The sequence below is a fragment of the Pollachius pollachius genome (assembly GCF_949987615.1).
Source record: "Pollachius pollachius genome assembly, chromosome: 13".
Classification (NCBI taxonomy): Eukaryota; Metazoa; Chordata; class Actinopteri; order Gadiformes; family Gadidae; genus Pollachius; species Pollachius pollachius.
This window is the reverse complement of record NC_136946.1, coordinates 6,962,177-6,990,137: the sequence shown is the minus strand read 5'-3', so window position 1 is coordinate 6,990,137 and position 27,961 is coordinate 6,962,177. Positions and strand designations below refer to the sequence as shown.

Below are 27,961 nucleotides of genomic sequence, written 5' to 3'. Positions count from 1 at the left end.
GTGCCAAAATACCCTGGTCTTTACAGTGTATCTAAAATACATCTGTATCGTTAAATGTGTAGGCCATTTTGTTATTTGAAGGCTTTGTTTTCCCAGTACCATGAATATAATCTGTATAACTTATATTTGGCTTTGTAAAGGCAATGGTCAGGATTAGTAATATCAATAATGCAATCTGAAATATAAATTATTCAAGCCTACGTACAAAGCCAGGTAACACACACTGCTTATGTATTTCGCACCTTACTATAAAAAAGACATAAAATATACAAAGTCGCTTTTTCTTTTGTATATTGGCGATCATGGCCATGTGGCACCAAACTATAAGGCAGTCAGCTCCTTAACGCACGTCTTGTAGATTCGACCCTATGTAATCCATCATTGTGCTATTGTTGTCTCTCTCTTCCACACAATCTTTACGTCTCTGTTAATATCACATTATATTCATATATTTTAAAAGGCAGAATGTCCGGTCTCTCCCAAAAAACCGAGGAGTCACCAGGTTAGATTCAAAACAAAACAAATCAATGTTAAATCTTTATATAATATGTAAATACTGAATCAGTCTGTTGCGCCCAGCCCTCTCGTTTGCTGGAAGGAGGAGTGACGCGCGATACAGTTCAGTTTTTGCTCTTCCGTACATCTATGAAGCACATGCAGAAGTGTTGCACATCTATATTTAGAAGAGAACATTAAAGTAACTAACTACTGGCTAAAATACTGTTCTGTATGATGATAATAATGATAATGATAATAATTATAATTATAATAATAATAATAATTTGCTTTTATACAATGCGGCAAAAAGATGATTAATCAAAAGCAAAAGTAAATCAAAGCTAAAACAACAAAAAAAAGAAAAAAGGATAAATACAAAATATCTATTACACAAATGTAAAGGAGACGCCTACTTGAAAATGTCAGGATATAAACTCGGCCTTGTGGTTGTTACTTTACGATTTATTGATTTTAGTCATAGCTTTTAGTGCTTTGCTAGGTTTGGCCCGTAGCTATTAGTTCTCAGTTCAAGTGTAAGCACACGAGATGCTGAATCAGGGCTCGACTCGTCAACCCTTAGACAAAGGACCAAAGGTGCGCTCAGTTTCTGACACTTCCTGAGGATCTTCAGCTTCCAAAATAAAAGTCCATTATTTAAATAATTATTTCATTATAATAATATTATTATTTTACAAGCTAACTATATATATAATACATGTATACATTTCATTATGTTTATGTTTGCTGTATGTATGTTGTATGTATTCAAGTCTTTTTCTTGTCTTGATAAACTATCTGTAAACACTGCTGTTATTTAAAATGTATAACTGTAAGTACACCTGTGCATCACAAGTCAAGTGGTTTAATGAAGATCTGTCTATCTAATAAATTGTGTAAAACGAAAAAAATGCATTACTAGTGCCAGAGAGTTCAGTTTCCAAGAGTTGGAAACTGAATGTTGTAGTTTTCTTTTTACAAATATTTGAATTAAACAATTGTATACACCTGTACGTTCAGAAATACAGGTGTCATATACATCCGGTGCGGTGACATATACATCCACTAGTTTCAAGAAACTTCTGTATATGCATGTAGACTATAGAGTTTAGTTTGGCCATAATTGAAGCAACAATTAAGTACCTAAATGGAGTTTGTCCAAAAAACCTCATTAGAATCTGAACACTGTAATCAACAGAAATACTCATTAGTAAATATGTCATCGGTTCAAATCTATCATCTACATATTACAATAATCATTGAGTGACTCGAAAGGCTAAAGTAAAACGCATCGTTTCCCCTCATCAAACGTATTTATAAAGAATAAGATATTCTGTTTGTTTTTCATCCACGTTCTAGCAGAGCTCTTCAGTGGGACGACGGCAGAAGTACACAGGCGGTTCTTTAGCGGCGTACGTGTTGTTACGGCGACCATGCAGCAGTTGGGCAGGAGTGCGGAGGAAAACATGTCCTTATCTTCCTCCTAAGACTAAGAGTTCTGCCGAAAAGTTTAAAAAAAACACTGTCCCTTTAAGACCCATGGTCCCCGATAATTCACAGATCGTTCGTATCGTTCGGCTATCGGTTATCAGGCCGTGGCGGTCCGTTAAGCGCTGGCTCGTCGTCAGGTGGACCGGTGCGGACGGATGCGTTCACACACCTCGGTGCTCTCGCTAAACTGATTGTCGAGTTCTTTGTATAATTGTGCAAAAGTTTCTACAATATGTTAGGTGTCGTCCCCTTTGTCATTTCCTGCTTTGTTGTTGTTTCCCGGCAACCACTCCAGTTCTTTGATGGATTATGTTAAGCAGGTTGAACTCTGAGCAGGTGTGGTGGAAAATTGACAAATGATGAATAGATGATGATAATATTGAGTATAAAGTCAGGAGGAGGAGAAGACTGAGAGAAGAGTCTCAGACCTCCGTGAGTCATGATCCATAGTTCTGGTTGACAAGCTGAGGAGAAAAAAGAAAATGCAATGATTATAATAATCCTGTGTATTTGTATTTTTTATAGTAAACATAAAAAAGAACTGTTGTTTATTCTATACATCATGATTATTGATCTGTTTAGTTAGTTTGAAATAAACTGAGATACACGCAAGTAATAAAATAAAGTCATTATAACTTTCATTAAAGTACTCCTTAATAAACCATTTCTCGGAAAGACCATGAACCAAAGAACTACAATGCCAAAAGGTTCATTCCTGTTGGCAGTAGAAAAGACTGAAGTGGTCAGATTATAAAATATCAATAGACTCAGAGAGAACACAAATAGATGTCCAAACCTGGACACTTCTCGACTGAAGTAGTTAGATACATACTTGTCCCACATGACACACACAACACACAAAAGATATAAAACATTGAACCTTCATAAACATAGAAAGACAGTTAGGCAGGTTGCTTCCAACTCCTTCAATCAACCAAATGATATAGTGAGTATTGAAGTGGAGGATTTGCCTTCTGGCAACAGCTGTTCTGCAGAAATAACTAAATGATAATAAAACAACAATCTGAATGCGGGAACAAAAGAATAATCAAGGGCAGTAAACGCTGAGGGCAATTGCCAGTGGCTTCACACGACTCCTCCACGATACAGATACAGAAAGAGAGTGCCTAGTGCCATAAGACCCATGCGTCATATCCTTCGCCCACCAGCCCGGTCTCAGCAGAACCAGGGTATCCTAAAGATTCTGGAGGTTTACTGCATCGCGGCAGTTGGATGACTCAGCTGTTCTTTTCCCCGTCAGTTTTGTATAATTTTAGAAACATAACTTTATCATCCCTACTCTGTATGTTATATATATATATATATATATATATATATATATATATATATATATATATATATATAACATACAGAGTAGGGATGATATATATATATATCTCTCTCAGGAAACAAAACTTCATGAACTTCACACACTTTTACTTTGTAAACGACCAACATCTGGCCGTTTCAAAGTAAAAGCATACGTAGGCGACAGTCATTAGTTGAGTCGACGAGTGTGTGTGTATGTGTGTGCGTTGGAAAGATAGACGCAACCCACTCATCCGTATACTGTTGTCATCGTTACCAACGGATTTGATTTTTCCTAATTTCTAATTTTTCCTGAGATGTCGTTTTGAAGGAAATCAGAAAATGTGTACACTACAAAACCGCCTTTGTTTTGAGGGAGTGACCACCAAACTCTGAGCCCTAAAGAGAAGAGGCCTACAATGTTTTGGCTGACCCGGTCAACTCTCACGCACGCAGCAAAACAAACCTGGTCGGTGAGGATTCGAGACTTGATATCAGGAACCACTCCCACTCTCAGCTCGTCTTCCACCGCCATGAGTCTAAATATAGATAGGGCAAAGAGGAAGCAAACACATACCAGCATGAAGCCAGATGCTGTTTTACCGCAGGGGGACATTTTTGCTTTCAATGATTTTAAAATTAAAATCTTTTTTTTTTTACTTACTTCTGGCTACATTCCCTTTACAGCTGTCCTGACAGTCTTCCCCCAAAACTGAACTGTCTAGGACATAGATAGGTTCACATTTCATCAAACCACTAGCCTAGCTGACCCTCGCACAGACACAAACGGGTCGTAGTTAAAAGTACTTAACGCATATTTAACTCAACACTGGTCTTCAATCGCTTGAGTTAGATACATGGTGAACGTATTTGAATATACTTAAAGGTGACATAGTATACCCCCAGGTGTGAGTGTGGCCAGCCGTTACAAGCCATTTTTTAAATCAAGTCAAGTCAAGTAAAATCACAAGTGGGCGTGTCCACCTAGATGTGTGCTGGATAGATAAGTCTACCAGCCTACCCAGTGGACTGTAGCAAACGTTGCTCATCTATCCGTCATAAATCTAGGTGGACACGCCCACTTGTGACGCCAGAAGAGGCTGATTTTCAAAACGGCTTCTAACGGCTAATCACACTCACACTTGGTGGTATAATATGTCACCTTTAAGTTACATTAGACATTCAACTAATATCACACACCTCTGGATCAAATTCATTTCCGACTCTTGAAATCTTTCTGTTCTGTTCTACAGAAGTTTTCATCTAATAACATAAGATACGACGATTAACAATAACAGCAGACAACGAAGACATCCTATGAGCGCAACGCAGCCCATCCCAACCTTTTGTGGCCGTTTGACCCCTACTGAAGCGACCCCAAACTTCTTGGGGGTCACACACCCATAATATCAAAGTGGGCCAATAAAAGTATGCATATTGCAAGTGATTACCGGTAGTTTGCTCGCGGCTATGATTAAATTAGTCTCTCCGCATCGATATACAACAGGACCCTTAAGAGACCTTTCAAAGATTTTTTAATTATGTTCTTTCATTAAAAGTGTCAATATGAATATCGTATCAGTCAGCAATCTCCCCGTGAGACCCCCACATGCATATCAGGGGTACTGGCCCAAGGTTGGAAAACACTGCAATAACAAAACATTTGAAAAAGCGGATAACACAACAAGAGGACATCTTCTTTTGTACATCAACAGTGGAGCACAAGAAGCAGTATTTTCCATTGAGTTCTCGGACTCAGAATAATTTAGCAAGAAGACCCCCTACCTGTGTTGAAGGGGAACCCCCACACTCTGATCATTTCTTGCATAAGAGAGTTCTGCTTCATACGTCTGAAGAAATAACTCTAACTGATGTGTTGCGTAACATACTGAAGAGTATGCACTGTTCACGTGCCCGAGACAAGAATCTCTTTCCATGGAATAAAAAGAGGAAAGGTTGGACCGTTGATGTTATTGGCCCGGAGATTTCATGTTTCCGAACAGGGCCACTGATTTCAATGATTTACCCTGAAGTGGAGTTGCCATTGCAGATCACGATGTTTTCCACAACAAACGTTAGGCAGCAGAACTCTCTTGTATTAGAACGTAACCGAGCGTGAAGGTCCCCCTCTAATCAAAAATCCCCACTAACATCCATGTGTACGTTTTCTCTTGTTATAAACATCAAACTAAATAACTGAAAACATAGAAACACCAGAGAGAGGCGGAGAGAGAGAGAGAGAGAAAGAGAAAGAGAGAGAGAGAGAGAGAAAGAGAGAGGGAGAGAGAGAGAGAGAGAGAAAGAGAGCGAGAGCAAGAGACAGAGAAAGAGACAGAGAGAGAGACAGAGAGAGAGAGACAGAGAGCGAGACAGAGAGCGAGACAGAGAGAGAGACAGAGAGAGAGACAGAGAGAGAGACAGAGAGAGAGACAGAGAGCGAGACAGAGAGCGAGACAGAGAGACTTTGAGACCTTTGGTTTCTTCTTTCTTGGTCAATTTTAATGTCAGAGTGTGTTTATTTGTATATGGATGTGTGCGCACGCATGTGTGCATGTGTGTTTCCGCGTGCGCGCGCGTGTGTGTGTGTGTGTGATACCTGTTGATGATGCCCTTCAGCTGGCTGTCCTTCTCCACCTGCTGCTGCTTGAGGCGGCGCTCGCTGTCGTCCAGCCGGCTCTGGTACTGCTGCAGGATCTTGCTGGTGGTCTGCTCCTGGCTCACCAGCCGCTGCTCGTACTCCTCCAGCTTACGGTGGGACATCTTCAGACGCTCCTTCAGCGAGTAGATCTCCTCCTCGTACTCCCGCGCCTGGACGAGGAGGAGGCGGAGGAGCAGGAGGAGGAGGAGGAGGAGGAGGCGGAGAAGGAGGAGAAGGAGGAGAAGGAGCAGAGGGAGAGATAAGAGGGGGTTTAAGGGGCCCTGCTTAATCCCATAGTGGAAATCTTGGTTCTAAGAACCGCTGCTGGGTGAGGCTAGTGTTTAGAACAAGGACGGAGCCGAGATAGCCGCTCTGAATAGGGAGCATTGGGAACGGCCTCCATTCAGGACAAACAACAGCCTAATGACTATCCTCTGCACGGTAGTTTTCAAAATGAGCAAAGGCTTCTATTTTTACCCATTGTATCTTAATTCACATTTGTATGCATTCCTTTATCGTACCTCATTTTAGTTTTTACGACTATTATCTACTTTTTTCAAATCTTATTAAACTTTTTGCCCACTTTGGCAATAAATGTAAATTAAGAGTTTGCAAAAGAGAGAGACAAAGAAAGAAAGACAGAGAAAAAGAGATGTAGAGGTAAATGTCAGTGTTGTTAGAGATTGTGTGGACAAAGACCTGCGATGGGATACCATCATAACCTTTGGCATACATAATGTGTGCAACTTTTTCACCTTTAAATGTTAATTGCCAATAACAGTGGACAATAACGTATCGAGGGTGAAAGTACATTTTAAAACAAAGCGTAGGCCTACTTCACTTCATGCCTGCCTTATTTGAGTTTAACCTGTTCTGCGGTTACCCTTTCACTGCCATTTGTAACTAAACAAGATTAGAAACACAATGCATCACCTCAGTTGAGGATTTTAATACCGGACCAAAATGTCACACTTCTTTGGGAATCTAGTTCTATGAGGATTTAAAAGTGGCACAAATAACTCTAACTTTTGGATTGGGAATGTTAGCACTTCAAAAGTCCCCCACACAGAAATAATAAACACAAACTTAAATACAAACACAGACACACTCACTCACACAAACACACACAAAAACCTAAATGCAGCCCAATAGAGACATACATAGAGAGAGAGAGAGACACACACACCCACACACATACAAAAACATAAATAAAACCAAATGGAGACACACATCGAGAGAGACTCTCACACACACACACACACACACACACACACACACACACACACACACACACACACACACACACACACACACACACACACACACACACACACGGACACAAACGCGCAAATAAACCCAAAATTATCCAGGCCTAAAGCGTGGGTCGCCACTTTCATTTAAATAAAATTAGATAACATCTTAAATAACATTGTCTTCGGAGTCCAAAACGACTTCTAAATAAGGCACCGCCTCATTTCACGGGCAGATAGCGTATACTTGGAGAGGAGAAAGAGCGGGGGCGGGGGGAGAGAATAAAAGTCAAACACAGAACCGACGGCGTCCTGGTACCCTTTCCAGCCGGGATTCGTCCATGCTCTTGGAGTATTCCTTCAGCTGGTTCTCGCGGTCGGGCCGCAGGCTCTCGATGTCGGCCGAGAGGTGGGGCATGTTGGACACCCAGGCCACCGTCCGCTCGTTCAGGCCGGGCGTGGCCAAGGTCGACGGGGACGCCTGGGGAGACATCGATGGGTGTTTTTTTTTATAAACTTAAACTTTTAAATAAATAAAAAATTTCTTTATAAATAACACTTTTTTTAAATAATAATTATTATTATTTTTTAAATAAATATATTGTTTTTTTTAAATAAATATATTGTTTTTTTTAAATAACAATTGTTTTTTTTATCAATTTAGTGATGGTTAGTCACTTTTTATATCTCGTCGAAGATATCTATTAATGTCGATTTTATCTTAGGTCTCTTGTTTTATTGTTGTTTTTTCTGTTATCTTTTAAATGGAAGAAAAAAACACCAGTAGACAAACTGTCTCCTCCATGCTTAAAATATGCTAACAAGCTTCTTCTGGAAAAGTGAATGAAACATTCATCATCAGCAGTTCATCCATGGCCAGCTGGTCAATTACAACAGATTGAATCACAGAATAGATTTGGGATTGATCTCATCACTATGTCCCATGCTACAGCAGCACATCAGTGTGCGAGTGTAGCGTAGTATTCTCCTGCTTACCGTTTTACATCTTACATTATTAAAAGGAAGCTTTAACCCAGCTTAAACTCAAGCTTAAAATCAGGTTCTCTGCTACTGAAAACCGACCAAAAGACTACACACCGAGCTCAGCAATAGCCCTGTGGCTAGCCTTGTTGCTAATTCCTTGCTCTAATTAACTACAAGGGAGCAAATCATACAGTTTTACGTCATTAAGGACTCTCAACCTCTGTAGTCGCTCGCAGGCGTTTCCGTGTCACAAAGGGAGTCTCAAATATTTATGCATTTCAAATGTGCTTAATTATCCCCTAATTTGTATGCATGAGAGAACGATTTTCACACAATAGCATAAATACATTCTTTCCTAATTCGTTATTGAAGTTAATATTTTTCTCGTCTCTCTTTCCATCTTGCTATCTTTCTGTCAACCCATTAGTTAGTCAGCTAGAAAATATTAAGCATTAATGTTTTACTTATCATTCTCTCTCTTTATTTCATGATTTGGCAACACTTTAGGTTAAGGGAACATGAATGAAGCATTAATATACATTAGTCAATGCAGTAATAAGCATTAATATATATAATTAGCATAGGGGATAGGGTAAGGTTTTGGGTTGGGATTAGGGTTAGTGGTTTAGGGTTATGACCCTAACCCTATTAAATAATGTCTCAATTATTACCTCAATGTAATGTAGGTGTGAACACCATTAGCAAACATGAACACCATTAGTAAATAATTACTAGACCATTACTGGTCTAGTAATTCTGTTAATTAACTGTTAGTTAACTGTTAGTACACTGTAAGTGCACTAATAGATAATACTTATTACTACATTAAATAATGTTAATGAATGGTTATATAATTGATGATTAGTTCACCCATACTGTAGTGTTATCCTTCATTTCTTTATTAATGAATTAATTGCATTCGCTTATTCTTTAATCCTTTCTTTCAGTCAATCAATAAATCCATCAATATCCATCCAACCATTGATAAATGAATCAATCAATTACTCAGACTGCTGGCTGGAGGACACAGGTGTGTGTGTGTGTGTATCTCACCTGTTTACCGGCCACCGGCTTCAGCAGGTGTGGCTGGGGAGGCTGGAGCTGGGAGGGGGCGGTTTTCTTGCTGCTCTTGGTGGGCGTGTCTGTTGACTCCTCCCCCGCCCCAGGCCCCGCCCCAGGCCCCGCCCCCTGGGTCTCCCGAACCGAGCTGGTCTGGTATGGCAGGCCCGGAGCTGGGCTGTCCGTCACGGCATTCTGGGACTCCTGTTGCTGCTGCTGCTGTTGCTGCTGTTGTTGTTGTTGTTGTTGTTGCTGCTGTTGTTGTTGTTGTTGTTGTTGCTGCTGTTGTTGTTGTTGTTGCTGCTGCTGTTGCTGTTGTTGAAGTTGTTGTTGTTGATGCTGTTGAAGCTGCTGCTGTTGAAGCTGCTGCTGTTGAAGCTGCTGCTGCTGCTGCTGCTGAAGCTGCTGTTGTTGTTGATGCTGCTGCTGTTGATGCTGTTGATGCTGTTGATGATGCGACTGCTGCTGTTGCTGTGGCGACGGCTGCAGCGGCTGCGGCTGCTGCTGCGACGCCTGAGTCTGCAGCGGGCGGGGCATCGGCTGGCGGGGCATGCCGGCGAAGCTGGTGTCGGGCGACTCCAGGAGGAGGTTCCTGCTCTGGGGGCGGGCCCTGGGAGGCGTGGCCGTGTTGACGGAGCGCTGCGAGCGCAGGTGCTGGCCCGGCGACGGCCCCACGCCCGCCATGGACGCCTGGCGGGCGTGGTGCAGCACGGTGGTGGGGGGCGTGGCCAGGGAGCCGGGGGTGCCCGTGCCCGTGGAGGTCTGGGGGGCCATGCCCATCATCATCTGCTGCTGCAGGGACTCCTGGCACAGAGAGGGGAACGTCAGCTTGACAAGTGACAGCAGAGCTCTGTTGCACTCATTTATCTCAATAGAGCCATTCGTCAACGTACCGCGATGACATTAATCGGCTAAGTGATTAAAGATAGGGTCGGCAATTTTAAGGCAACCAGCCAGAGCTGGCTAGATTTTGAAATGATTCGACCCAAAAAATGTCCCAGCCCTCCCTTCGTTCCTCCTTTCAAAGCCACTTACCGGAAACAGGTGACTAGCGCGCTAGCTTTAGCGAAAGGTCTGCCTAGCCTTGTGGAAGACTCCGGTCAAGCACAATGAGTGCCTGGCGAGAGTGTGGGCAGGTAGCAGGGTAGGTCGAGATGTCAAGTGATGCAAAGAGAGTTTCCAAAAAAATAGGACAAAAATACTCCCAAAATAAATTGCCTACCCTCCCTTTAATTAAAACGTGAGCTTAAACTTTAAAATATTAATAATTGCCCTGACATTTAAATTATTCAGTTAGTTTGTTATTCTCTTATCAAAAAGCAGAGATCAGAACGAGTCATGCAAACATACACAGACTCAATTCAACAGGGATATGAATGCGCAAGAGAAGGACGACTATAAAACTAACAAACAAGCTCTGAAACGCCATGACTCGGCTATTTATGTACAGATTGGTCACACTTCTGCGCAGGCAAATTGGGACATCATCTGACAACGCAAAGACCCGAATGTGTGAAGAAAACGTGGGTTGGAGGAGGAAGTGGACAATCCAAAAATGCCTGACTGTTTGGGTAAAATAACGACGCACAGGCCAGCTAATATGAGGATGATATTGGGCTGCAGGGATTACGGTGTCAAAACTTTAGGTGTCCTTATGTGCTCATGGGAAAGGGGAAAACTCAAGATGAGGAAAACAAGTACAGCAGTAAGTATTATGCCAGTGTGTCTGACAAGCTGGTAAAATGCCAGCTAGTCAAACACACTTGTCTCTAGGGTAGGATCTGTATTTTCCAGCACAAAATAAAAAGTTAACTTTACATAATTGTTTCTAAAAGGGCTGAGTTGAAGGTATATAATGAATTCACTGTGGAAAAAGCTGTTGCCAAATGACTAAATAATAAAATTGGGAAATAATTGTGAATCAAATAACAATCCAAGCTATGAGATGACAATTCAAATAGAATATATTCTGTATTTTGGGTCAATACAACGCTCTATGTAATTCTCTAATATATTATTGTCGGTGGTCATTTCACACAAACAAACATTTATAGTTGAAGGTCACCTTTTTTGACCAATCTGCTTTGAATTGCTTCATCCATCCTATCATAATTATTATCACACAGCCACAACACCTCCCCCGCAACGGACACCCTGCCTCCCCCTCAACGGACACCCTGCCTCCCCCTCAACGGACAGCCTCCCTCCCTCTCCAGTCACAAAACATTCCCCCTTTCAAATACGCGCCACCTCTCCCTCCAACGTCGCCACCTGTTCCGACTCCACATTCAGCCCAACCTCCCTCCACAAACACCCCCTTCTCCCCATCCACAGACACCCCCCGCCTCGCCCCCCACAGTCACCCCGACCTCCCTCCAGACACCTCCCCCTTCGCCCGCTGCCCCCCGGACGTACCCGGACCCCCTCCACAGACACCCACCTCTCCCCCGTGGACACCCCACCTCCCCATCCGGTCACCACCTCCACCTCCAAGTACACATACCGCCAACACCCCCCGCTGCCCCGGTCGTACCTGGACCTGCAGGGAGAGCTGGCGCCAGGCGAAGTCGTTCTGGCCCAGGCTCTGGCCCTGGCCCGTGTTCTGCCGGGTGAAGTCGTCGCTGTAGCTGTGCGAGTGGACGATGCTGGGCTGCACCAGGCTGGTCTGCGAGCGCAGCGCCGACAGGTCCTCGCTGCGGGAGAAGGCGCTGTTCCCGAAGGCCGCCGCCGCCGCCGCCGCCGGCCCGCCGTAGTCCAGGTGCCCGTTCTCCGGCTCGGGGGCGAGCAGCACCGGGGGCGGGGCGTGCTGCGGCTGGCCGTGGGCGTGGGCGTGGGCGTGGGCGTGGGCGTGGGGGTGGGCCGGGGAGTTCTGCGAGGCCAGGTGGAACAGGGGGTTCTGGAAGGAGAGGGGGTAGTGCATGGCGGCGGCGGCGGCCTGCTGCTGCTGGGACAGCGACTCGGTGGGACCGCCGATGTGGCCCATCTGGCCGTGACGCAGGCCCGACCCGCTGGGCCCGCCGCCGCCCATGCGCAGCGGACCCCCGCCCAGGTTGCCAAAGCTGTGGCCCAGGCCGGCGATGGAGGCCTGGGAGGAGGTGAGCATCTCGCCCACCGAGTTGAGGTTGGAGATGCTGTTCATGCGGGAGTCCTGCAGGTCCATCATGGACACGCTCTTGTTGACGCTGTGGACCTGGGGGGGGGAGGGGGGGGGACACAGGGGGAGTCAGGCATCGACGGGCATCTCGCTGCGGTAATTTCGAGTGTTTCGAAAAATAACACATTATACATTTTTGTGCCGACTTTCCTCACAATAAATGTTGCTGTAATGTTGTTATGTTAGGGAAGATATACGCCTTCACCTACCCACCTCTGTGGGTAGGTGAAGCCATAACTAATACATTTAATGTACCTTAATAAAACTTTTTATCAAACTAATATCCACAGTAGGCCTGTTCATGAGGGACAAATTAAATGCACAAACTATGAACAGGACGCAGACAAATCCCCTTCATAGCCATACATCATCTTCGAGTTTAATTTGAATCCAAACTAATAAAAATACAACAAAAACCTCTGTGAGTTCACATCCCCGTCACCTCCAGGAGATGACGGGGGAGAGGGGTGCTGTTCGGGGTGGGTGGGGTGCTGTTCGGGGTGGGTGGGGTTCAAGGTGGGATGCGGCTGGGGGTACCTTGGGGTCGGGCTCGGTGATGTCTGAGCTGCTGGTGCAGTAGGCGGGGCTGGAGCGGGCCAGGGGCGGCCGCGTGACGTAGAACACCTCCCTGGAGTTGGAGCGCAGGTCCCTCTCGGCGTTGCGCCTCATGTTGAGGTGGGAGGACAGCGCCTCCACGGCCGACAGCCCCGTGGTGGGGGAGGGCAGCCGGGAGATATCTATGGAGCTGGGGAGGGAAGGGGAATGAGGACGTTAGCGCTGAATGATAAGGTAACTGCTCTGTTATAGTGTTGACGCTGAGTGATGTCGGGAATGCTAACTTATAGTGGTAATGCTAACTTGTAGTGGGAATGCTAACTTATAGTAGGAATGCAAAATGATAATATCCCTGCTTAACGCTATTGAAAATGTGAATGCTAAAGGATAAGGTAAATGCTTAATTAAAATGGTTATGGTAAATTATAATGCTAATGCTTAAGGATAATGTGGATGTTAAACCATAATGTTGATGCAAAAAGACGCTAAATGATAATGACAAATGATAATGCTAGATAGTGAAAACTAAATTATAATGTAGACGCTAAATGTTCATGATCCACAGTGAAGGCTAATGCCAGCTAGAATTAGGATAATCTTTTTAACTTTAAATTCTAACTGTAATCTTTTGCAGTTAAGAAGATAAGATATGCAGGATACCCTATAATTCCATTATAAATATATATTTTCTTCCACCTGGCTTGTTTGTGTGCCTGGGATCCAAGTTTAATATTCTAGGTGTCATTTTTTGGTCATTGGAAATTGGAGGTGTTAATGAAGGCATCTGGTCACCAAGGTCAAAATCCGGTTGAGCAATCACAATGTCAGCTACAGGCCAATCACATCATTTAATCAACTTAAAGGGCGATTCCGGTGTAAAATGGATTTGGGATATGTTTTGGATGATAACGAGTTGAAACGTTCGTTTTGGAGCACAAAATCCGCATATAGACGCTTTCTTCAGTTGGCTGTTTTTAGCCGATTCTATCAAAACACTATAAACTTGGAACGATGGGGGCACTGGTTATGGTAAAAAACGAAATCGCTATTTTAAACCACTTAAAAGGCTAAAAGTAGCCCGACACTTCTTTGGTAGTATAATAAGGGTCTTAACATATAAAACGAGGCATTGAGAACTTTGTAAGTGTACAGATTGTTTATTAAAAATGACATTTTATACACACAATACCATCAGTAGATCACCCGTCGACGCCATTTTGTTTTTAAGACTCGATAAGTATATTGGCGAACACAGACCTTGCGTGTTGCTGACGGAAGACACAATCTCTGTGTTCGTCAATCTACTTATCGAGTCTTAAAAACAAAATGGCGTCGACGGGTGATCTACTGATGGTATTGTGTGTATATTTATTTTATTCATTAAATGAGAAATTGATAGAAATTGCAGAACAGCTGTGTACATATTTGTGCACTATTTTCTATTTGAACGTTTTGTGTATTTTTTTCAGGGGAAATTTCAAAGTGATCAGCTACATCCTGATTTAATCCTGATTATGACATTTTCCGTAATCGAGCGGCCCTGACTTGAAGGTGAAGGTAAACAGCTGTTACCTGTTCAGGTCTCGCATCATGAGGTTCTGGAAGTCTGAGGACATCATCCGGCTGAAGGAGGGTCTAGAGAAGAGGCGGTCCTTCTGGGTGTCTGGCTGGTGATTGGCCGACATGTGCAGCTGGGGATTCCTCAGGGCCACACTGATGTCATTCAGCAGGCGAGGAAGGGGCCCCAGTTTTAGGATGGCATCCTGGCGAGGGGTGGGGAAGTTAAAGGTGGATTTGAGTCAAGCCAATTCACTCCGCCATTTTAATGTTATTGTACTGTGAGCACTGCTTTTTTATCTGGTTATTTGAAAATGTGTTTTTATGGAGAGGAGGAGACGGATTCCTTGCCGCCACTGAAATGCGACGAAGAGCACTACTAAAATGATTAAGTTTCATTCAGGATGTTTCTTTGTTTTACCTGCACTGAAATGTCAATATCAGTGCAGTAGCACCACAGTGAAATTACTTTGGTAAAACTAACATCTCTCTCTCTCTCTCTCTCTCTCTCTCTCTCTCTCTCTCTCTCTCTCTCTCTCTCTCTCTCTCTCTCTCTCTCTCTCTCTCTCTCTCTCTCTCTCTCTCTCGTTATTTTGGGTACAAGAAGCAACAATATCACGCAGACTTTATCTGTTCTCAGCCTCCCTCTGAGTCGCGTCGGATTAAAGAGTCTAAAGAGTCTACCACATGTATTTTCCGAAATTAGGAGGTTTAAGCACTACCACAAATCCCTACATGAAAAACAGTGGATCACAATGCATACAAAAAACTATACAGTGGTTTATATACACAAAGTCATGCAGCTCTTGTGAAAAGAACAAAAGCAGAATTTATTGAGTTACTCCGTTGCATGCTTTGATTGTTTTCAGCCTCTTTTTTTTACATTTACATCTAGGGGCATTTAGCAGACGGTTTTATCCAAAGCGACTTACAACACTACTAACAATTTGTTAGGTTAACCCATTCCCTGTATACAACAAAGACAGCAAGGGTAAGCGCCTGAAGCAGAAGCTGGGGATAAAACCAACCCCTCGGGCCACGGCATCGACAACTCAAACGTCCCACAACCCCAATGTCCATTCCCCCGGGGGTCACCTTGCTGAGCTGACCCATGACCTCCCACAGCAGGCTGTGCAGCATGGACAGCTCCCGTCCCAGGTCAATGTAGCCCTCGAAGCCCCCGGCGTTGCCCCCGGCCTCCATGTTGGAGATCTCGTAGAGGAACTGCTGCATGGAGTCCCACTCCATCTCCAGGAACTCGTTCATGAAGTACAGGTACTCCTCCTTGGGTCCGAACCTGGGCGGTGGTCAATCACGAGGGAGCGACAAGGGCAGTGAGAGGGTGAGTCTATATCTGTGTCAGTGAAATGCTATTTTTGGTTTGGGGGGGGAAGAGTTGACATTGAAGCGATGCAGGGAGAGTGTGGGAAGCTGTGTCTTCACAGCATGAGATCCGATATCCTTGGGCGCAAAATAGTACAAAAAAGATTAGCGCCTTTGTTGGGCTTTATGGATTGTTGCAGAATGAGGTTTCGGTTCATTCATGAGACGTCAATGGAAACTGGGAGGCCCCGCTGTTCACTTTCATTTGTCGCTCACTATGTAAAGCAAAATCGAGATTGACGAGCATTGGCCAGTTATGCAATTAATTAACAATTGATTACCATTAAAGGGTTAAGGCCAGAAACACAGCAAAATATTAAGAGTGGGACAGAATTATTACTTTTTTTGTCTCCTTGTCTTCACACAGGGGTCATATTTCATCCCACGGGCACTCGCCATCCAGGCCATTTAAATCGATCAGCTAACAAGAAAATGCGTCAAAAAACGCCAGCGGGAGGTGGAATAAATACACCCCATGTCAAAAAGCCCCCGCTCTGCTACGCAAGGCTCTTCAGCTCCGCCTGCGGGGCGGAAGTGCTCATTGATTAACACGGGAACAAAGTGAAAGTGGATGAAAGCTGCTGTATGCGTGACTTCTGGTGTGAAATGGCCTTCAGGGTTAGGGGTTGGGGCTTAGCGATTTTTTACAGGATAGCTGCAGGTTTTAACCCTTTAAGTATTTTTAGTACCTTTTGAATACAATTTAGAACACAATTTAATACTAATTTCATGGCGCAAAAGGCGTATAGGTCAAGGGACTGCATTCATAAAGCAGTTTTCTGCTGCAGGTCTTACCCATTAATTATACTGTGGGCCAGTCTGCCAGACGTCAATGTATTTACATATTCCCATGGCTACAAGCTAGCTAACAAGCTAATAAGCTAACTGTCAGTTTATCCCAGCGTGGTTGCTTGCCTGAAAACATAAGTATCGTGCAAACGCGTGGAATAATCCTGCCAGTGCAGAAATTGACCCAACATTTATGGGTTGGACATTTCATTACTTTTCCTCTCCTAACAAAAAAAAGAAAAAAAAAATATATATATATTCTTAATGCCTTTTAAAGCCTGAAATCCCAAAATGTTAAATGCAATACTTTTAAAAGGTGACATATCATACCACCAGGTGAGCAACGTTTGCTACAGTCCACTGGGACGGCTGGTAGACTGATCCATCCAGCACACATCTAGGTGGACACGGCCACTTGTGAAGTCAGAAAAGGCCGATTTTCAAAACGACTTGTTACGGCCAATCACACTCACACCTGGTGGCATGAAACGTCCCCTTTAAATACTTTTAACGCCTCCGCAGGGACACAGGGGGACCGCGGCATTCAAAAGTAGCGAGCATCGGATGATTCACTCACTTGCTGAAGTTGGCCAAGTTCTGGATGACCTTGGCGATGAGGGTGAGGGTGCGTGAGGTGCGCTCGGCGGGGTACTCCTGTGTGAGGTTGAACAGCGACGGCGACATGATGGCGGGGCACATGAAGCGCAGGAACAGCGAGGAGCTGATGAGCGTGTCGGCCAGGTCCTCACGGCCGCGCTCGGCGCAGCGCGCCCGCCACGACGCAAACACCTCCTTCAGCTCCCGCGGGAATATGCTGCGAACCGGGAGAGACCAGGAGAGGGGGATGAAGAACCGGGAGAGACCAGGAGAGGGGGATGAGGAGTAGGGCTCGACGATTCATCGAATTCAAACCGACATCGCAATGTAATCAAACGCGATTTTTTAATCTCAAATCGCCGCGAGGGGGGGGGGGGGGTGATTTGTTACTGTAGCTGACTTGAGATCAGTAAGATTCGTATTTATCCTTCTTTTACAATTCAATAGTTAAATAAAGATGTTATAATATCAATTAATGCATCAACAAATCTCAACACATAGTCCTGGCCTAGAGGAAAGAGCAGTTTATCTGTTGACTGCTTCGAAATGTTGTGTTGGTCATACTATACAATGATTTATTGCTTGTTTAGTGAATAATACAGAACATAAAGAACTTTAAAAAGAGAAATCGCATACTAAATCGCAAACGCAATATTGGTCAAAATAATGGGCGTTTTGTGGATTGCGGTCAATGACGAGACAAGAGACGGAGATGGGTCGAGTCGGCTTTACTCTCCACTTCAAAGTAAACAAGTTACTCCAGCATGAGTTCAAAACGAAACTGCCGTAAACCAGAACACCCGTAAAAACCGAACTATCGTAAACAGGAACTGTTATCCCAAAACCCTTTTCCTTAAAGGAACTGTCCCTTGGTGAATGTCTTTATTATTGTTGTTGTGGGTCACCACAGTTTGATTATTTTCCCACACCGGTCAGCCTTAAATAAGAGCCAGGAGTGGGTCCAGTCAGAAGAAGCCCAGGGTGGACTCAATTTATGAATGCCATGACGACATCCTTCTTCTGAAGGGCACCATCGGCGAAGAACTTAACAAACGTTTTTCAGAACAGTGTATGCATTTTCAGTCTGCAACTGAAAAGACGTATACTGCCAAAACTCCCGGGCATGCATTCATAATTAAAACACAATTATATTAATTAGGGGCCAGCCAATGCCTGCCCACTGGGTCCCCCGCTGCGACACAAAAGGGGGGGGGTCGTGACCCTCTGTTTAAAAATAGAACCGTTAAGCTATAGAACAGGCAGAACATGGCGGCCCCCGGACCACTAACCAGAGGGAGTTGATGACCTTGCAGAGAGCCAGCTCGCAGCACATCCGCAGGTTGGCTTGGTGGTCCGCCAGCACGGACGGGGGGACGCGCATGGGGTCCACCTCGCAGTTCTCCTCAGACTCGTACAGAGCTCGGATGAAATCGCCTGCCGGGGACACACCGCAGAGACACACAGAGAGACACACACACACACACACACACACACACACACACAGGTACAGAGACACACAAACACACGCAGACAGAGAAACACACACACACACACGTACGTAAGCACACAGGCAGAGACACACAAACATACACAAACACACACACACACACAGACAGGCACACAGGTACAGAGACACACACACACACACGCAGAAAAAGAAACACACACACACACACGTACGCAAGCACACACGCAGAGACACACAAACATACACAGACACCGCAGAGACACACACACACACACACACACACCGTTGACGTTCCTGTGATGCATTCAGCCTCCGTGTCGAATATAGAACGTTAATATCTCAGTGAAAATATTACGGAGCCGAACCCGTGAAATGTGTGTGTCGAAAGTTGATGAGACTGCCGCACAGTCTGGGGTTTTCATCCCGTCAGTGAAAGGGTTGAAGTCACCCGGTGAATAAATATAACTGTTTGAAATCAATTCCGAGCGAGGACAATAAAGAAGTTGTCGTCACCGTGAGATTAGATGAAGTGAAGCTGGGGGTAAAACCAAGCGGCCACGACCGTGACCGCGATTTATTAACTGAAGAATCACTTTTATTCAATAGAACTTCAGCATCATCATTACACAAAATGAAGTTAGTAATGAGCAGACCTCTCTGTGTGGAGTCATGTATTCAACACACAGGACAGCTGGCGTCTGTACCCGCTACTGTACCCGAGGAAATCAGACAACATTAACCCCACCCGATGTCCAAGCAAATCGGATAATTTGCTCCACTGGAATAAACAGAGTAGACTCAAATACACACAATTAATTAAAAGTGGACAACAAGGGAATTACATGAGATTGGTTCCCCTCAAATCATGAGCAGAAGAGAGTGTTACACTACTAGAACCAGCGTAACGGCTTCCTACGACACATTGCTCTGGGCTAGCTCTTAGGCTACAAGTATATTCCAGCGATATTCGAGTGGCTGCTGGAGTGGGGGGCTACTCCTGCATGGCCCTGGAGGGACTTTGGGAGGGGGAGGTGCGTTCAGTGAGTGCATGGAGGAAGTGTTCTCAGGAAGCGTCTATGCAAAGCACCACAGACGCTTTACCTTACTCCCTAATGCTTTTCCACACAGGAGGACACACTGATGATTATGAAGATGAGGATGAGGATGATGATGATGATGATGATGGCGGCGATGCTGATGATGCTGACGATGATGAGGATGATGATGAAGCAGGGCTCCAGACTAACCTTTTTCACTAGCATCACTGTGGCCCCTAACTGAAAATTTTAGGGGCACAACCAGAAATGTTAGGGGCACACACCGTAAATCAACATGCCAAATTTGATTTTCTCATTTTTTGTCACTGTATTACTAATACATATTTTGATAATAGATGCGGAAATTACAATGTGCGGTTTCAAATTCAGTGTCACATTTCATTGTGATTCTCATCTATACCAACTATTTCCACGTGTGCGCGCATGCGTTCGTCGAGCACGGAAGCGGCAGTTTCACGGGAGTGCGCCGGCTTGTCGTGCCGCTCGACAGGACGCTGCGCCTCCTCTCTGCCCGCTCGCCTCTCCATCGAGAATGCAGCAGGCGCGACAAACGCCTCCCGTGTGAAAAGCCCTTCATGGCTCATGAAGTCCTGACCGGGTTCGGGTACCGCTGGTTTTGCGATTGCGAGCGAGACTTCTCCGGGGCTGGATATGTTATTCAGGAGCGGAGGAGTAGCCTAAACTAAAACCGTCCACAGTGGATGATGTGCTTTTTTTGCACAGCAATCTAAAGCACCAGGCCATACACCACATAGTGTAATTCCCCGGCGTTCCATCTAATGTGTCAAATTTTCCGTCGATATGAATTTATAGCAGGTCGGGTCGGGTGTAATGTAATTCGTGCTACTGTGGGAACATGGGTCGGATGCGGTTTTAAGTATTGCGCGTGCGGGCGGGGGCGGCTTTGCGAAACAAGACCCGTGCAGGACTGGCAGACTAGCCGCAGGTCCGAAGAACGAGTCAATAGTTTGCTCACAGAGATGTTTACGCACGCTCGATATTTAACCTCTAGGACCCTCCCCATCCACACATTAGCCACTAACAGTGGCCATTCCCTATCCTTCTCAAACTCATTGGCCTGCAACAGATTCTGTTGACGCGCCCCTTCCCCGTTTAACGTGTAAAAAAATGAAAATAAAAAAATGTAAAATTCAGTCGCACACTCACCTTTCGGTCACAAAATGCGACCCTTTGGTCGCAGTCTGGAGCCCTGTGACGGCAGTGCTGATGATGCTCACGACAAAGATGATTAGGATGATGATGACGATGAGGATGATGATGAGGATGATGATGATGGGGATGCTGATGACCATGAAGACGATGAAGACGAGTATGTGTAGGATCCATGCACCATCCGGTTTACCTATAGCGTCTTTGAGGTATCGGTGTCCTATCAGCTTCAGGTACTCCTCCACAGCCTTGGTGGCCAGGGTGTTCTCCCTGAAGATCAGGTGCTCCCGGTCCATGAAGCGGTCCACCTCACACATCGCCATGTCTGACAGGAACTCCTGGGGAGGAGAGGGAGAGGAGAGGGAGAGGCAGGAGGAGAGCGGAGAGGAGAAGGATTAGGGGGAGGAGAGATGGAGAGGGAGGAGAGAGGGATTAGAGTGAGGAGGGAGTGAGGAGAGGGATTAGAGGAAGGAGAGAGTGAGAGGGAGGAGATAGGAGAGGAAGGAGAGGGATTAGAAGGGGGAGAGAGGGAGAGGAAAGAGGGAGAGGGAGGAGAGGGGTAGGAGTGAGGCGAGTGAGGAGAGAAGGGAGGAAGGAGAGGGGGAGGAAGGGTAGGGAGGAGAAGGATTTTAGGGAGGAGAGAGGGAGGAGTGAAGAGAAGGAGGAAAGAGGGAGGAGTGAGGAGATTGAGGAGGGGGAGCAGGAGGAGAGAGGAGTGAGGGAGGGGGTAGAGAGAGGAAGGGAGGGAGGACAGAAGAGAGGGAGGAGAGAGATTAGAGGAAGGAGGCGGCAGGAGTGAGGAGAGGGAAGGTGTTCCTGTTGTCTCTCTCATTTGACCTTTTCAGGTACAGTCTGTACTGTGGAAATATCCGGGGTGGCATCGAAACAACAGGATGAATAAGGTATAAGACTCCCTCCAGGACGTTGGGGGATTGAAACGCTTGAAAGAACTGTCAAATGTGATTTCAACAGAACCGAAAGACTGACTGACAGACAGATATATATATATATATATATATATATATATACAGTTACATAGACAGACAGAAAGACAGACAGATACAGATAACAAGTTAGACAGACAGACAGTTAGATAGTTAGACGGACAGACGGATACAGAAAATATTTTAACAGACAGAGATACAGATATATAAACAGACAGGAATATGATATAGACAAATAGACAGACACAAACAGACAAGCAAACAGAAAGACAGATTCGTACAGTCTGTAAGTAGGCGTGTGTGCTACACTTTCATCCAAACGACCCCTTCGGCCATGCGACCTCTCCCTCACCTTGGTCTTGCCCGTGCTCTGCAGGATGTGCACGAGGGCGAACGCCACCTCCTCCTTGCTCTTGACGCTGAGCAGCGGCTCCAGCACCGAGCACAGCGTGCGGTAGTTGTTGGTGATGTACTCGGCAAACTCCTTGTAGAGCTCCATGGGCAGGATGCTCATGGTCTGGTAGCGCGACTTAACGCGCAGCGAGGCGTTGATCACCTTGCCGCTGCCCACGCCCCCGCTCTTGGCCAGCACGCTGGACTGGATGACGGGGTACCACTGCTCCACAAAGTGGCGGCCGGTGATGCTGGAGATAGGGATGCTGACCAGCCCCAGGTAGGTGCTCTTCTCCTGGCCGGGGGGGAGAGGAGGAGGGGAGGAGGTGATCATGGGGGTTTCAAGGACTTTAGAGTGGGAGTGGGAACAATATGGGGTTTGAGGAGATCGTTTGGGGCGGGATACACCATGAATGGGTGTCGTCACGTGGAACAAACATTTTCTACAGAAAATCTGTGTGTATTTTCTGTATTCGTCAATTTTTTTGTATATATATATAAATATATAAATATAATACCCTGATATTCACCTTACCGACATTGTGAGCTTACTGTTTGATACAGAAGGAACCCTACCAAGAAAGACGCCAGTTAACTCAAAAGTTATTCAATAAATCACAGTGGGGGGACATTGTAAAGAAAGCTTTTGGTACCGTCCATCCCCTTGTTTGTGCAATAGACTACAGACTTTGTACTACATTCAACAATTATTTATTAAACTTACACAATGATCACAGTCACTGCTTATTGCTGAGCTGACATCTAGCATCGCTACAGGCTAACCTCCGTGGTTTAAAAATAACAATTCAAGGGCCCTTTGGTAATTGCACTCTTTTAAAGGTGGACCATTTATGCTTATTTTCATGCAGTCTGTCAGACCGCAAGTCTGTCTTGATCTATACACAGAGAGTGAAGGAAGTTTCGATTGTTTTACACTTTTGTATAATATATAATTTTTAAAAAATAGGCGGCTGCCCGAGCTGCAATGTGCTGTAGGAAACCCATCACAAATTTGCAGAACTCTAATTCTCACGAATTAAACGAATCCCACTTCCCAGCCGTCTGGCCCGTACCTTGCGCCTCTTCTTATCCGTCTCCTTGTAGAGGTGGAAGCGGAGGCTGCGGATGGTGGGCAGGTTGTTGAACTCAAAGTGCTCGCCCCAGAACACGGTGTCCGTGCGGGGCTTGCTGGTGGTGCGGGCGTACAGCATGTCGTCCAGACACAGCTCGCAGTAGTAGCGCTTCTTGGTGGGCAGGTCTCGCGCCTCGATGATCCACAGCTTCAGCACGTTCTCCACCCGCCGGCTGTTGTCCTGTGGAGGGGAGAGAGAGAGGGAGAGAGAGACAGAGAGAGAGAGAGACAGAGAGACAGAGACAGAGAGACAGAGAGAGAGAGACAGAGAGAGACAGAGACAGAGAGAGAGAGAGAGACAGAGACAGAGAGAGAGACAGAGAGAGAGAGAGACAGAGACAGAGAGAGACAGAGAGAGACAGAGAGACAGAGACGGAGACAGAGAGAGACAAAGACTTTGAGACTGTCGGTTTCTTTTCTTCCTGAATTTGTCTCACGGGGTGAATTAGAAGGCATCTCATTGTTCATCTTAAGTGCGTCTGCCTCTTTATGAGACCATTTCGATTTAGGCCCACTCCCGGGTGATTTATAACCAATCAGGACATCTCTTCCCTGTTGGGTTCCAGGAATTAATCTTGCTGTAGGGAGGGAGGGGATGTTGTTTTACCTACAGCTGCTTTAAGGTTGCTAACTTTGGTTGTTTATGACATTATCAATAAACCTGACACTTGAAAAATTTCTCTGACAAGAACAAAATTCTCAAGTCTGACAAAAAAAAAAAATGCACTACATTCCAGCAGTGGCCTGCTCTGCACAATTTCCGATGAGTAAACCATCGTGAATGAAGGACGAAGAACAATCACCTTGTTGGGCCTAACCGCTCGCTGTAGATTCTCTATCCACTTGTCTCTCTCCGAGGCCGACCGACAGGCGAAACATTTTGTCCCAGAGTTGGTGGTGACCTGAGGACAGACACGACGGACCATGAAACAGCTTCCTCCCATCCAGGCTGAGGACCACCGCCCCCGGCCCAACCCACTGCTCCCCCGACGGGCTGTGCAGTCAATATTTATGCATTTTAAAACGCGGGGCTTTGGGCTAATCCTGGAGATGAACTTTAATTCTGGAGACAGAGAAAATAATTTGCATTATTCAACTCCTATTATGAAAGTACCGCATGCACTTAAGAAAACGGAAGCGAGACCTTTGAATACGAAAACAATTAAAACAGGATTAATCATGTAAAATATGATGTGTTTTGATTCCATCACCATAAGTTGTTTGGTGTTAATTATATCTGGATGAAAAGTGGTACCTTCATGGGGGTTTATTTTCAAACCTTTCATAATTTTCACAGCTTGGCCTAATGTCATCGGAATAAGACTTAATCAAGTCAATATAAATAAACACATGATGAATCAATGATTCATCATTACACAGATGAATCAATGATTCATCATGTGAAAGTAAAAAACGAAAGTAAAAATTACAAATGAATAACTCAAGGCCTTCAGAAATAAATAAATGAACAAATGAACAAATAGAAAAAACAAATCAATACATCAATTAATAAACACAAACATGAAATAAATGCATTCAGGAGCTCATAAAGCAAGCTCTTTAATGAACTCTAGGGCCCGTGGGGGGCTGACCTCGAAGCAGTACTCCTGGCCCAGGATGCTGGAGTGGACGGGCTTGATGATGGCCTCCTCGTCCAGGACCAGGTCCAGAGCCTCCGCCGCGCTGCTGGGGGACAGCAGCGACTCGTGGGAGTGGGACTCCTTGAAGCTCTGCATCAGACGGGTCCTGGGGGGGGAGGGGGAGGGCAGAGGGACAGGGTGAGGGGGGGGGGTCTCAGGGTGAGGGACGTTACAGTGCGGTGGGGGAAGACATCGGTTCCAACTCATAACCTCCTTCCCTCCTTTTAAATATTCCTAGTCTTAAATACCTATTTCTGTTTTTTAGCTACCTAATTTTATCCTATTTTAATATTTTAGAATTTTTTACTGATATACATTATGATTAAATTATTTGATTCTGTGTTCACCCAGTTAAACAAGTATTTAGAAAATAACTATATTAGTTGAATTTATTATTAAGGCTTCACCAACACAGTGAAGCCTTAATAATAAATTCAACTTATATAGTGATGGAGTCTGACTTTTGGTTTTAAGATGTCATGAAGGAGCATGTAGGGGTTAGGGCGTCTTGCTCATGGAGGCTGGCAGGGAGACTGGGAAACCAGAACCTTTCAGCTGGGAGTCAAACACCCGACTACTAGATCATGCCTGCGTATCTCCCCCAATTTCCTCCATTCTCCTCCCTTTCCTCCCATCGCTCAAGGATCCGCTCTTATTGTGAGACGTCTCGATATTATGTCACCATTCTCTCTAGTAGTTTAGCATTTAGCCGATGCTTTTACACAGAACTGCAGATAGAGTGAAGAGATTAAGGGATGTGAACTCAAAACCTTTCAACAGAGAGACGAACGCCATCAGACGTGTCATGGAGACGCCAAGCACTTTGATCTGATTATGACATGTCTTTTACCACTTAAGTCGTTTAGCGAAATGCTTTTATCCATAGCCACTCTGTTTTGAAGGGGCTGAGGACATTTTGCTTAAGACGGCATCGAGGAGTGCAGCAGATGTCGGGCTTTGTACCAAGACTCCTTAACATGTGAGTGCCATAACTCCCGGTTGGAAGACCGGGGGATATAAAGCGACTCATTAGGCTTGACTTTATCCTGGCACTCGGCGATCCCATGTCCGTTTGCAGGGAGAGTGTGAGGAGCTACTGATCTGCATTCGGGTGTCCTCTGGGGGTGTTCATCGTCCTGAGATGGTGAGCACAGCGATGTGTTAAATATAATACTTCTCAGGGTAGCATTATCCCTCTCTGTGCTTGTCTAAAACACGCATACTTAAAATGTGCGTGGGTTGCGTGTGAGCAAGCAGACCGGCCGCGCTCTGAATCTTTGTATGGCTGCTGTCTGCGTCAACACTAATCCCATTTAGATCATACATAAGGGTAAGCTGGGAACATATATGGACCTTTAGGTATTTGGGGGGGGGAGCCTTCCTGATCCAGCCTATATATTTAGAGAACAAAGATGTTTCCTTGACTGCTTTTTTTGTTCGTGTTTTATTTTAACTAATCAATCCTGGATTCGGTGAGACGCTAAGAAAGAGAGTGTCACGTCAAAAAGTAAACATGGAGATTTCAGTGTGAGCCAACATCTACAAGCTGCTTGTTTGATAAGAGAAGATCTTCATTAACTCGAGTGATACTCATCGCACACAGCACCCCGAGGAAGGAAGCGCCTCTGCAATGCCAACAATACAAAAACAAAAACGGGATTATCGTGAAATGAATCATGAACGAAATAGCGTAACATTATTACAAAAAAAAAACATCTTACCTTTCCTGGTCCGCGCTGCGGAAGCGGGGTAGAATCATCTGTCGGAAGCTGCTGGTCCGGTCTAGTTTAGGCTGGCTCTTGGCTCTCTTGATGGAGCCCTTCAGGCGTCGGTTAAGGAAGCTCTGGGAAGACGCGACGGGCGGGAGAGAGGAAGACAAACCGGCCATGAAATCACACCCGTCTGAGGCGGCCAAAAGGAGAGGTGAAAGGAGTGGCTGCGTGTATATTCATGGGCTATGTGGGTGCTGGTTACTAGGGCACTGAAGACGCCCGCAAACGCCCGTGGTGTTCTCACTGCCTGTCTGAAGGGTTGTGGCGTGGCGTTGGGAGGGGTTTCCATGCTGGACACTCTTGCAGGGGACAAATCCTGCCCGGTCAGGTTGGTCTGGGGGGTGGAGAAGGAAAGGTGTAGCAGGGTGGGGTTGGGGTGGAGGGGTGGTGACACACAGAGCAACAGCCATCAACACACAGGGAAACAGTGATTGGGAAAACGATTTTCTGGATTCCATGACTTGATTCAAACCAATAATAATCATTGAAGTGATCACTTAGCAACCCAACGTCATGAGCTTAAGCCATTATCGACCTTTAAGCTTTGGGTAGGGGTGGGGGGGTCGGTGGGAATCAATCAATGTCGACACGGCAGTTGTCCAATGAGAGCAGACAAGCGGCCTTTGAAGTGTTAAAGGACTTTGAAGCCTCTTCCGGTCGGACCTGCTGCTTCATCATTAGGAGCTCAACAGCTGCTGTTGGTAGGGTACCAGCAACGCACACACGCACACACACGCATGGGGACAAATACGCACACACACACAGGGATACACACATGGACAAACGAATGCACGCGAACAACAAACGCACACACAAACAAACGCACGCACACACACACACAAACGCGAACGCACACACACACACACGGGCACACACAGGAACAAACTCACGCACACACGCACGCACGCACACACACACACACAGAGAGACAGACAGACAGACACACACACACACACAAACACACTTCTGCTGAAGCTATGTTAATCCGTGAAGAAGTCAGCCAGGCCTGACTTTGTATTTGATTGTAAGGTAAATATGAATCTATGCACTGATACTTGGATAAAAAGCGTCCACCAAATGGCATATACCGGTATCTATAGCTTATCTTGAACCCATGTTTGGGT

The 27,961-nt window shown here is 45.4% G+C and overlaps 1 protein-coding gene across 1 annotated transcript; it reads right to left on the bottom strand.

Annotated features, from left to right (window-relative positions):
• Positions 1 to 2,423: 2,423 nt before the first annotated feature.
• LOC307084852 (ras/Rap GTPase-activating protein SynGAP-like) lies at positions 2,424 to 27,138 on the bottom strand (the record flags this gene model as incomplete). Its single annotated transcript, XM_079749355.1, has 18 exons — positions 27,082 to 27,138; positions 26,787 to 26,908; positions 25,018 to 25,171; positions 24,229 to 24,327; positions 23,367 to 23,606; positions 22,253 to 22,588; positions 21,150 to 21,294; positions 18,550 to 18,694; positions 17,241 to 17,477; positions 15,587 to 15,788; positions 14,507 to 14,697; positions 12,917 to 13,124; positions 11,759 to 12,415; positions 9,220 to 10,029; positions 7,502 to 7,663; positions 5,891 to 6,102; positions 3,761 to 3,833; positions 2,424 to 2,450 (listed from the first exon to the last, which is right to left on the bottom strand). Exons 1-18 carry the CDS (start codon positions 27,124 to 27,126, stop codon positions 2,424 to 2,426), a joined length of 4,065 nt encoding a protein of 1,354 aa, XP_079605481.1. The 5' UTR covers positions 27,127 to 27,138.
• Between the last annotated feature and the right edge of the window lie 823 nt (positions 27,139 to 27,961).